This window comes from Rhineura floridana, chromosome 3 (assembly GCF_030035675.1).
Source record: "Rhineura floridana isolate rRhiFlo1 chromosome 3, rRhiFlo1.hap2, whole genome shotgun sequence".
Taxonomy (NCBI): Eukaryota; Metazoa; Chordata; class Lepidosauria; order Squamata; family Rhineuridae; genus Rhineura; species Rhineura floridana.
The window spans coordinates 121,014,547-121,027,628 of NC_084482.1; the positions used below are offsets into that span (position 1 = coordinate 121,014,547).

Here is a 13,082-nt window from a genome sequence, read left to right on the forward strand (position 1 = left end):
ATGCACTAAGTATGGGATATCCTGTCTGGGGCCATAGGGTGAGCTAGCTGACCTAGTTGTGTATTCCAAAACTCCCCATGCCCTGCAGCCCCATTAAAACAAATTGGAATTTGGCCATTGACTTCAGTAGGATGTGGATTCCTTCCAGCTCTAGAGTCAGTCATTACTTGGCTCAGGCAGAAATTAATTTCTAAAGCAAGATATGTCAGAGCCCAAGTGTTTCTGGGTGTCACATCGTTTGACCTGGGAGCCTTTGCCTTTATTCTAGACGTGTGCAGGTTCATTGAGGTTACTCAGTGATGAAGGAACATGAGTTTAGGATTGCATATGCTTTGGCTGTATGTGCATTAGTTTTCTTGTCACATTGCTTTTTTCCCTTTTACGTCCTTTGCTGATCTGTTACAAGTATTGTGCATTTGCTTTTTTCCCTCTCTCCTGAAACTATAAGCACCAGTTTTTATTTTTCCTAAAACATTGCTGGCCTATGGCCATACTACCCTGTACATGCATCTTGTCTGATCTTGGAAGCTAAGCAGGGTCAGGCCTGGTAAGTACTTGGATGGGAGACCACCTGGGAATACTGGGTGCTGTAGGCTTAGAGCAGCCTTTCCCAACCAGTGTGCCTCTAGATGTTGTTGGACCACAACTCCCATCAGCCTCAGCCAGCATTGCCAATGGTCAGGAAAGATGGGAGTTGTGGTCCAACAACATCTGGAGGCACACTGGTTGGGAAAGGCTGGCTTAGAGGAAGGCAATGGCAAACCACCTCTGAATACCTCTTACCATGAAAACCCTATGAATATATCCAAAAAAAGATTCCTAGGGTCACCATAAGTCATAATTGACTTGAAGGCATATAACGACGACAACAAGACATTGCTGAATTCACACAACTGTACCTATTTGACCTCCAATAATATAGGTGCAGCACACCAAAAAAATGTGCTCCAAAAGAGGGGGACTCTTAAGATTGGATTATGAAATACCCATGTTCTGTGGATAGGCATGAAGTGATTGGCTTATAAAATCCATTGCCATGATAGAGTGGTGGCCACTGGCTTAGTTGGCTTTAAACAGGATTAGATGAATCTGCGGGGGACAGCTCTGTCAATGGCTGCTCTAGCCCTGATAGCTAAGGATGGAACTTACTTGACACTGTCATTTTATATGCTAGTAATTCAGGATGGTAGATTCAGACCAAATTAAAGAAAATTAGTTATCTACACAATGCACAATACGTTAAGGTATGAGCTATTAATTTATTAATTTTAACCATACAATGCACAACTAACATTCACTACCACTAAGTATAGTGATAGCACCTGACTTTAAAATAGTTCTAAAAAGGGATTCATTAGATACATTTATGGAGAGTACATCAATGGCTTTTAACCTTAATAGATAAATGGTAGAATGCCTCTGAATGCCAGGTTTTTTGGGGGGAGGGGAACAAGTGTGAAGGCTGCTGTTGTTGTCATGCCCTCTTTGTTGACCACTGTAGGCAACATGATGCTCCGTTAAATAGATACATAATCTCATCCAGTACTGCTTTCATTATGCATTCTGATGCCATTTTTCCTCCATGCAGGCAGCCTTCAAAGCAGCTTACAATGAATAATAACTACAAACAGTAAACAATATCATCAAAGACTTGCATTAAAACTACAAAACATTGGGATAAACACCCACCACCCATTACGCAATAGTCTGAGGACCCCACCACCCTTGCTACATTTGCACTTTTTTTATACAAATGTCAATTTCGTGTAGATACTATGTGGACTTCTGGAGGGCTTATATTGTTTGACTGTAGATGGAGGTGCCAATGCTGTTGTATTTTCAGTGTCAGCTGACAATATATATTCTTATTGTGTGTGTGTATTTTCTGTCTTTTTTGTTTTTTCTTTGTTTTTTCGCTTTTCTTTGTTAAATTTCATACTTTATAACGAACTAAATATATAAAATTACAAAACATCTATGAGGTCCCATGTTTAGAGGCCTCTATGCACCTCTGATTACTGGATTCTGAGAACGAACAGCAGATCTAGCTAATTCCATCAGTCTCTGCTTGTGAGCTTTCCAAGAGTTTCTGGCCAGTTACTGTTGGTGATAGAAAGCTGAGCTACAGGGACCTGTGGCCAAAAACTACATCCAATTCACTAATAGGCAAAAAAAATCCTTGCAGTTTAAGAACGTACCTATAGCCAACAGCTATGTCTATCAAACTTTAAAATGCAGGGACATTGGGCAGCTATAGTGAATGCACCAGGGGAGCAGGAGACCTGACCTCCTCTCTGAGATATTGGACTGCCCTACAAATTTATCAAAATGCAAACACAATTTGAGTTGGTCTTTCACAGTCCAATCCACTTGCTTGGAAGAATTTGGTAACGCGCGTCTGAGCATATGGTGAGTAGTGGCAACACCTGCCATCTCCAAAGATGGAGAATTACATTTTTGTATGTTTGTTGGTGTTCTTCTTACTTTGCTTCTTTCCTGTGTTACTACTGTTTCTACAGAGAATCTACTTAGAAAATTATGTTTCTATCATTATTCATCCTAGAAATCTGTGTCAAAAGTATTTTTATTAATTTCAAAGCCTTTTTATTGGTCAATGTCATATGATGGTGAAGACAACCTTTTGTGTTTCAAACTGGAAGTTATGTTCTATTTCTATTTTGGGTGCATTAACAGTTGAATCTGAAACTGCAGTTTGATGTAAAATCAGACTGATTACAATATATTACTACTTAAGCAGTAATTCTAGCTGTTGGAGGAAACAAACTTGGCCTGCCCAAGATGCATGTTTTCAGCCTGCTATGCTGGGAAAAAGAGGACTAGAAAAAGAGGAAGGCCAAACAAGAGATGGATTGATTCCATAAAGGAAGCCACAGACCTGAACTTGCAAGATCTGAACAGGGTGGTTCACGACAGATGCTGTTGGAGATCACTAGTCGACTTGAATGCACATAACAACAAACAACAATGCTTAAACCACTCCACTTAAGGAAAGGTGGGCATGGTCAATTAAAAACAGAGCACACATAGAATTTTGCTAAAATATATTTCACCTCCCACTATTTTATCTTATGCAAACCGAGACACTCCTCATGTCCATTGGAGACTGTTCTGCAAATAATCAGTATCATTATTTCACAATTATTTCTGGAGTGTTTTTAGTGTAAATGTTGCAAAGTGTTGCTGTACATATATTCACAGAAACAGTAGCAAAAGAAAATGATTTACTGTAGGAATCTTCACTAAAATTGCAAAGTAAATCAAACATATTTAAAGTGTCTATCTGAACTGTATCAACTGTCTTAATATTGTTGCTACCTCCTTGCTAAAACAAGCACAGCACCTATCTTGTTTTTGTTATTTGGGCTGATTGCAGGTGTTGCCACCACTCACCATATGCTTAGAGGCCCATTACCAAATTCTTCCAAGCTACACAGGAAGTGGATTGGACTGTGAAAGACCAACCCAAATTGCATTTGCATTTTGACAAATTTGTAGGGCAGTGCAATATCTCAGAGAGGAGGTCAGATCTCCAGCTCCCCTGGTGCATTCACTATAGCTGCCCAATTTCCCTGCTTTTTAAAGTTTGTTAGAAATATCTGTTGGCTATAGATACATTCTTAAACCACAAGGTTTTTTGCCTATTAGTGAATTTCTCTGCTTTTTAAACTGGGAGGTAAGAAATGGGATCATGTACAAGTTTGCTGACAATGGATTGATCATTTCCATGCTTATTGAGTTCAGTGGGAGTAGGGGGAGGGGAGGAGCAGGGCAATTTTGATCATTTGCATGCTTACTGAGTTCAGGGGGATTTACTCCCATCCAGATGCTTAGGATAAGTAAAACTGATCATGGGGGGAGGAGAAGAGGGAGAGAGGGCTGGAGTGGGCAGGGGAGGAGGAAGAAAGAAGGGGGGAGGGGAAAGGCAGGTCCGATCATTTCATTCAATGGGAGTAGGAGGATGGGAGCAGGTGGGAGGGGAGGAGGAAGGCAGGTCTGATCATTTGCATGCTTATTGAGTTCAATGGGATTTACTCCTATGGAATCATGCTTAGAACAGATAAAACTGATAATGGAGGAGGGGGAAGGGACAGGAGAGGGAAGGAGGAAGGGAGCAAAAGAAGGGGAGAGGGCAAAAGGGAGGGGATAAGAGGGAGGAGGCGGGGAGGACAGGTTTGACCATTTGCATGCTTTTTCAGTGGGATTTACCCCTGTACAGTCATGCTTAGGATAGGTGAAACTGACCTGGGGAAGGGGCAGGGAGGGGAGGAGGGGGAAGAGGGAGAGAAGGGGAGGGCAGGGAAGAGATTGGGTGGGTGGGCACTGGGCAGAGGGGAAGCCTCTTTCCTTAACAAAAGGAAGACATTGTGAACAGTATCTTCTTTTTCAGCATTTCCCCCACCTTTTTATTCTACAGCAGGCACATGTAGTCTCCCAACCAAATCTAAACCAAAGCTGTCCCTGGCCACATCCACACCAGACCTTGACTTCATCCATAGAATCCTTTAGACAGTCATGACTTCATCCATAGAATCCTGGGAAGTGTAGTTTCTGAAGAGTGCTGAGAGTTGCTAGAAGAGGCCCTATTCTCCTCACAGAGCTACAATCCCCAGAAGAGAGGCTGACTGTTAAACCACTCTGGCCACTGAAGCTCTGTCAGGGGAATAGGTGTCTCCTAACAACTCTCAGCATCCTTCATAAACTACACTTCCCAGGATTCTTTGGGGGAAGCCATGACTGTCTAAAGTGAAATAAATCTCTGGTGTGGGTGTGACCATCTGATTAGCCAAGCCAAACAGCTGTGAGTCTGGCTTTTAGAACACTGATGGGTCTTACTGAGCATGCCCGACACTATAATAGACTTCAATGTTAAAGTTCTTAAATTAATTAAAAATTAGCCTGGCATTTTTTTAACTTCTAAACTGCAGAAGATGAAGGTCAGAGTATGGGACACAGCCAGAAATAGGATTACAGGTGCTCTGTGAACATGGCTGATTTTTAATTAATTTCAACAAATTATGAGCCCACTGACAGAAGAAAGTCCAACAGGGGTCTGGATTTTTTTCTCTTGTTTTGCACTTTGAACTCTCTGACTGTTTTGTGTATTGCCACGAAAACTTAGAGGGTTGTTAAGCAATTGTTTCTGAGTTCAGGACTATAAGTCTTGTAAGGTTTTGTTTTGAAATGAGCTTATGGGAAGCAGCAGAATGGCATGGGACTATTTTTAATTTAACATTGCAGAATGTGAAAAATCCATGCTGGCTATAGTACACAGCCACTCTTGTGGCTGTATAATGCACACTTACCTGGGAGTAAGTTGCATTGAACCCAATGGAGCTTACATCTGAGCAGACATGTATTGGATTACAACCTAAATCATGTTCTTAATGTTTCAGTTTTAACACACAAATCAAACTAACTGTGGCCTTGGTTGTTGTTTTGGGGGTTTTCTTGTTGTTATTTGGTTGCTTTTGCTGTTTTTTATAGAAATACAGGATTAAAAATAGTTAAAGTGTTATAAAAAGAAAGCTAAGTCTAGTATAGAATTTGTGTCACTGAATTGTAATGTAATTCCCCCTCCCCTTAGTATCAATAATGTGTTCTCCATTGGGCTGAGCCTCAACATGCAAACCAAAGGGACCTCATTGGCAGTGGCCTGGCTGGGATTGTTTTACTCTGACCCTTTGTAAGTCCTACTCACCTGATCTTTTCCCTTCCCTTCCAGGTAGCACCTGACCCAAAGACTTCCACTAGCAACACTGGATGAAAATTCTACCATTGCCTAGAGCTCACTAACTCCATTGGCAATATGGATTTTGTGATGAAGCAGGCCCTGGGGGGTAAGTCTTACCTTCCTACTCACAGCATTCATTCTTAGTCCTATTCCATTGTGTTCTTGCTACTAAACTTTTGCCTGGAGACAGATTATTGAGTGCTCCCCCTCCCCAATAGGTGAATGTGATTCACATGGGAGATCACTGCTCAGCATTTTTACATATATTCATCCCACTTTTGCTTCTGGTGAACAGGTTTTGCAGGCTTGTTTATTGTTTCAAAAGCTTGCAAAACTTATTTGTGTCCTGACACGACAACAGGTGCACTTACTTATCCATAAGGAAGTGATACTTTAATAAGGTAGCTTTAAGGGTATAGACTCGGAAGCATGGAAGAGCTTGATACTGTCCAGGAGCTCTTACAAGGTGAAGAGTTAGCAGGAATGTGCCCGGTCTTGGCGCAAAGGCCAGGGTTCTCCAGTCCAAGATCAGAAATGAGAATTCCAAGACTCCAGAGGAGCTTGGAAGTTGTTCCAATAAGTGTCCCTTCCTGCCCACCAAGCTTTTAAGCAGTGACAAAAATGTCCAGTTACGGACGAGAATCCCTCTCCCTGAGATTGTTCCTGGCCTGAAGGCAGGGGCTTCTCTGATGCGCCACCTCTCCCTGGGAGAAATCACTGGGCACACCTCCTCCTCTGAACTCTCTCGCTCTATCACAGCAGGCTGTGCACCTGAGCCTTGCTTGTCCTCCACCGATGGTCAGGGGCAGCCCCTGTGTCTCCCGCCTTGTCAGGTTCCGGCGCATCCAGGGCAGAGGGGACGCTTCATCAAGTGGGCTCTGCTGCATAGTCTCATCTCCCCCTCTTCCCCTTCCAAGTTCTCATCCTCAAGTGCCTCCCACTTCTGATCTGAATCTGAGGGCTCAGAGCAGAGTGTGACAATTTGACCAGGAGAAACAATGGGACACAAGAACACGGGCAGTACGCAATGAACTTTTTACACTAGCACAAGGATGTGTGCTAGTGCAAGGAGATTTCCCCTCGCATGCTCCCATGATGTCCTCACATCTGTTGGGAGGGTTGGGAAAAAGCCCAGGGCAGATTTAGGGGGCACGGGGGGGGCAGAACATTCCATCACACAAGGAAAAATCCTTGCACTGACGGAACGTTTGCCTCCGCCCTACATTGAACACAACCCCATGTGTGTGCATCAGGGGTGGGGAGCCTCTGCCCAGGGCACAAATGTACAGCCCTCTCTTTCTGGCCCTCTGTATTTTTCCCAGGCCACACCCCTCACTGGCCCTGCTTTGCCTACAAATATTTTTGCCTGGCCGAAATGTATCCTTGGATTTTGATAACACCTCTTGCTTGTCTGGATAGAGGACAGAGGTGTGTGTGTGTGTGTAGAATATGTGTGTAGAAACTAGTACTGCATAAAGGTAAAATTTACACTTGTTGCTCCACCCACCAAACCCAAACAGAAAAGTCCACATAGAAGATTTTTTTCTGCCTACCTCAGAAAACACTGAGTAAAATTATTAGCTCCAAACTAAGCAAGAGTCACAGTTGGAGGTCACGGTTTATGATGGGCCCTTTCGGCCTTCATTAACCCCTGGATTGATGTGCTAGATCGATCAGATGTCACTAAATGCTAATCTAAAAGTCATGTTGAACTAAGCTTCACCATTGTGGTTTGGCAATTGATCAGTCAAAAATATATCATGTTTTCTGGTCAAATACTTCAAGTAATAATCAGGTCTCTCATGAAGAAAAAGGCTTGATGCCACTTTAAAAAACACTATAAATAGTTCATTACTAAGCAATGTTATTAGGGAACAATGCAGCCAGTTGACAAGATTTGCCCAATTAACTGATAGAGGATCCAGCCATACTCACTACCATTACCACTTCATAGTGCAAGGGTTGCCAATTTTTTTGGACCAGAGGGCATAGTTCTAATTTTGAGAGAATGCTGAGGGCACCCAAAATGGCTGCTGTGGAGATGTGAAGCTTTCCCCATAATTGTATTTCCATGCTTGACCAGTTGAATTTCTGTCTGCCATGTTAAAAGCACAAGAATCTTGCTTTCCTCCAATGCCAACACTAAACCAAAGCCTACACTGCCATCCATTCCCCCCTTGCCTCAAAGTAAGCTCCATTAATCACAAAAAGACTTACTTCTGAGTAGACATTCATACATTGTACTGTAAGTTAACTACAGGCATACCCCGCTTTAACGTACGCAATGGGAATGGAGAGTGTACTTTAAGTGAAAATGTACTTAAAGTGAAGCAATTATCTTCACTTGTACTGCACGCAATCACCACTAGATGGCAGTGGCGTCATGCCAATAAAGTGTCCGTTATTGCGAAGCGCGCGTACTTTAAGCGGGGTATGGTGGAGTATGGAGCATGTACTTTGTAGCGAGGCTACTTTAAGTGAAGCTACTTTAAGCGGGGTATGCCTTATACAGTGAATTAGTAATGAATCCCTGGTCTTTAGCTCCTGCAAAGCAGAAAACATACCTAAGCTTCTTTGCAAAGTTTTCCCGTTTCCTGTTTGGGGGTAGGGGGATTCTTTAATATTCACCCACTCTTATTGTATATTTGCATAAAATAATCTCTGCCTGATCTCAGACAAACCCAGCACAGGGAAGATGCATCTTGGTTGCTAAGAACAAAGAAGGGCAAATTATGAAAATTCCATGGACTAGGACAAGGAAGACAGAAGCAGAACAAGTGTACTAAAAGGGAGGGCAAAACAACAGCTCTTCAGGACCTCAGGGACTCCTGTTGCTTGGTGTCCAAACAGCTCACTTTTGTGAATTGCAGCTCTGACTTCACTCATCAGCCAATGACAGGCAGGAGCAGCCGAGCTGGCTCATTTCGCATAAATCGCTTAGAGGGATACCTGCACATTTTGCTCCATAACTTTCTTTCTAGGAGGGCAAGAGACTTATTTTAAATAAATAAATAAAAGCTCAGAGTCTGTGCTACCCTCTGGAGGCACCATTGAGGGCCTTCGCAGGTGCCGTGATACCCGCAATTGACAGGTTGGCAACCCCTGTCATAGTGCATCAGGTTTATCCTGGGCTAAGGTTTCCTGTGTTAGTCCAGAAAAGCACTATATCTGTGCTGTACCCCATTTCCAGTAAACTCTCTCAGCGCTGAGCAGAGAGTTGGACTGGATGACCTTCAAGGTCCCTCCCAATTCTAGAATTACAGGATTCTGTCTATGATTCTATATCGGCACTGAAAAGCTATGCTGAACGTGGGTGCCTTAAGTTATGCCAAATAGTTTAGGCATACTGAGAGTGCATGCATGAGAGCTGGATTATGCTAGAGGTCCCTTTTAGCTCTGCAATCTTTACTGCGTGGACATCAGATCAAATGGGGCGAGCAGCAATTCTGTTTGTGCAGAGATTTATGATTCGCAGCTTTCTAAAGAAGGAGCGGCAACTGCTCCTATTTTGTGCATTCTCAAATACTTAATGTTTACCAAGCTCTTGACAGGAAACTTTGCTAAGAATAGCTAAGGAGTCCACTGTCTGGACACCCAGAGGCTGCTAGCAGCCCTTATTCAGACAAGGCCCTTAGATGGATGGCTGAGAGAGCAGCCTAAATACCTTTTCTCCATGCCTCTTCTCCCGTCTCTCAGGCACCGGCACCATTCCCTTCTAGACAATCAACCAGTCAGGCAGCTGGCAGCCTCATTTCTGCGCTTGCCACTCCCATTGCTGCAACCTGTCCTCTTTTTGCTGACCTCTGCTGTCAGAAAGAGCACACCAGATCTCACTCCACCTCCACTGTATTTCTTTGTGCAAAAGAAGAAAAAAGCAACAGGCACATCACAAGGGAGGGACATTTTCTCAGCTCACAGCCCAAATACATGCCACCTTTCACTCCCAAGACCCTCCGTGGCGCAGAGTGGTAACCAGCGGTAACGCAGCCGAAGCTCTGCTCACGGCTGGAGTTCGATTCCAACGGAAGGAGGAAGTCAAATCTCCGGTAAAAGGGGTCGAGGTCCACTCAGCCTTCCATCCATCCGTGGTCAGTAAAATGAGTACCCGGCATTTGCTGGGGGGTAAAGAAAGGCCGGGGAAGGAACTGGCAATCCCACCCCATATATACGGTCTGCCGCAAGACGTCACCCTAAGAGTCGGAAACGACTCGCACTACAAGTGCGGGGACACCTTTACCTTTCTTTCACTCACTAACTTTTTGTTTGGCCTATTTCTTGTGCCTTCCAGAAAACGTCCCTGCTGCCACAGCCTAGCTCATTAGGCCAGATTCTAACTCTAGAGGAACAAACCCAGAACTCAAGTGTGACCCAACAACAACAAAAAGCTCTATCCCCACATACACACACACCCTGACTAGAGGGAATGCAATCAGATCCTTAGAAGTATAACCTGCAACAAAATGTTGCAGTGTGGAGTACTTCTGTTTGGTTTTCTGGCCACTCTGTTCCTTTCCACATACAACCAGTTTTCCTTTCCCCACACCCCACTCTGCTCAAGAGTAAATCAGCATTCTGTGCCCTCTGAGTATGCTCAGCCCTCATTGGTTTAGAATATTTTTTCTACATATGTTTTCCTCTCTTTTGGGGTACTTCTGCAAACATTGTGGTACTTCCAAGACTGCTGATATCTCCTTCTTGTGCATGAATGGTGCTATTTTGGCCACATAAAGATCCCTCTTTAGAGAATATTTGCCTTTAGCAGATGTATGGTGATATCCTTGAGTATTCTGGCTCCTGGAACTCCTTCCATATTCTTGGGAGCTCCTTTTTATCCAGGATGGCTTCAGTGAAGCTCTAGGGAGACAACATCATCTTTTCTGTCACTTCTGCAAAGCATATGGATTGTAAACATTTCCCCAAAATAGCAAGCCTCAGGCTACAGATGGCATAAGAGATAAGGAGGGCATAACTAACCCTACTCACAAGCCAGAAGTAGTGACAATGTCCAGTTCATTTCCTGTGGTGGCAGAATAATATGCTGAAGCTAGGGAAATTCCCCTTTTTCAAACTGCAAGAACTTTTATGATATTTTTTGGGAGCAGTTCAGTGGGACTTAATCCCATGTAAGTATGTACAGGATTGCAACCAAAATCTCTAAAGTGCCATGTGTTAAGGCTCAAAGCTGCTCTAAAGCCACACTCAGATCTAAGCTGCTTCTCCATCATTCCAAATGTGTGGAACTTGGTTGTAGCCCCTCAGAAGTAAAAAAGCACCCTGCACCTGCTCAGTGGCATTGTCTTCAATTCTTACTGTTTTTTAACAAGGGGCATGAGAGCTACACTCTGGTCAACTCTGGCTCAAATGGACACTGTCCATCATAGAGTGGGGTGCGTCAAATCATTATTGTAGCTTGTCTTTTCATTTATCTCACCATCCCCTCTGGGACTCTCCTGTGTTGGAATCTTTGCTGTTATCTTTTGCTTCCTCCTCTGGGTGCAGAACAAATGCATCAAAGGTTGGCATGGTCAGGCACCGCCCATGACCCCAGAGCTCAGAAGGGCCCATCACCACCCATGCTGCCCCCACCAGAACTCTTGCACAGCACTGCTGCTGTCCCTGCCACTGCATTGGGGACCTCACCTGGTGCTGCTACACACTGCCATCCCCACCCCAACATATCCTTAACTGGTGGCAGCAGCACTTTGGAGTGGGAGCTAAACCAGCACTTGGCTCCAAATTGTGATAGCCAGATGCCCTCTTAGAGTACCCAAAATTCAGTGCTCAATGCTGACATTGAGCATTGCATTTTGGGCACTCTGAGATGTAAGAAAGCCACCACCGATTAAAATGCTGCCACCACTCACCTTACTGCCCGCCAGGTAGGCACCTCCAGGCCGTGGCAGAGGAACAGAGAAACTGGCAGTGGTAGCACCTGCTGCAGTGGCAACAGGAGAGCAATAGGGACCTAATGGGGGCAGCAGGGCCCCTCAGTGACACCATGTCAATGGCCCATGAAAGTCTGGCACCGTGCTGAATGGCCATCTGGATCTAGCAGAGAGCCCAGCCCCGCACTCCCCTGGGCATGTCCTGTGATGGAACTGTGTTTGCTTTCTTGTTCATGCCCTTGCAGCCAACCAGACACTGTGCCAGTACAGTCGGTTTCCAATTTGTATTTCGGAGCGAGTCTAGAAAAGATACCGCCTGCCAATACAGCCTTCCTTCGCCTCCCCACTACAAGTGACCAAGACACAATATAACCCACCACCAGCCAGAGCTGCTTTCACCCAGAGCACTCAGACATGGCTGGATCGTGCCCAGGTCCCAGTCCCTTGCCCTACGCACCTCCGCTGAGATCCTGCTGGCACCGCAACCAGCAACTCTACTGCTTCTGGCTGCATGAAGGGCCTGGCTGGTTTGGGCAAAGTGACGATGAGTCACAGAAGCAAAGAAGCAGGGAGATGGAGCTCAGGAAGATGAAAGGCCCTGAAGTCTCCTGGGGGCCTGGGGAGCCAAGACTGGTTTGTAACTCTAAATTGCTGACAAACTGCAATGGGAAATGTTGCTGCCTAGCTCTCAGCTGAGCTGCTCAGCGAGGCACAGCACATGCCAAGCTCACTGCTCCATTGCACAGATGCACATAGGCTTGGCGAAGGAGAGCAGCTCCTCCACATAGTAGAGAATGCTCATAGCATGTGGTTCATGGGACATATGCTGTGTGCCCTGTGAATCACATGCTATGGACCTGCTGCTTCAGAAAGGGCTTGTAAGTAAGGCTGGGACTGGGATGTCCACAGCCAACATCTGCTTGAGAACAACTGGCTCACAAAACAGTTCAACAGCCATATTTAATCTGTATTAAAAATGTTCTCGCTCTGTCTTTAGAACCCAGAAGAGCTGGTTCTGTCAATACTAAGGGTGAGGCAAGGACATCCTTAGATTATAGATTTGGGGCACCATTTCCCAGCAGGCAGGGGATTTTTTTTACCCACAGAGAAAAGCACTCGTGTATCTAGTCCCAGGCTATGGTCTGAAGGCAGAGGAGGCCAGCACCCTTCTGAAGCTAAGCAGGGTGAGGTCTGGTCAGTGCCTGGATGGGAGACTGCCTGGGAACCATATGTAAGCCATCTTGGGTTTCTATCAGGAAAAGAAAGGCGGAGTATGAATGTAATAAATAAATAAATAATAAATCTATTGATAATTTGGAATACTGTGTAAACCATGACAAGAATCATTGGCTAGTGCTTGTGGCATCACTGATGACAAGAGTTACAATCCAGACATGGGATTTTTCCAAGAGGGGTCCATATGTAAATGCTCCATATAAATAAAG

General features: G+C 44.6%; 1 protein-coding gene and 1 pseudogene across 3 annotated transcripts in view; both read left to right on the top strand.

The window, feature by feature from the left end:
* Nucleotides 1-13,082, top strand: part of CPLX2 (complexin 2) — a 189,818-nt gene that overhangs the window by 158,185 nt on the left and 18,551 nt on the right. For all 3 annotated transcript variants that reach the window (XM_061617517.1, XM_061617518.1, XM_061617519.1), the window contains one exon: nt 5,744-5,858. In XM_061617517.1, coding sequence (XP_061473501.1) covers nt 5,828-5,858 — 31 coding nt within the window. In that variant the 5' untranslated portion in view covers nt 5,744-5,827. The remainder of the gene's footprint in view (nt 1-5,743; nt 5,859-13,082) is intronic.
* On the top strand, nt 481-596 carry LOC133382525 (5S ribosomal RNA; annotated as a pseudogene).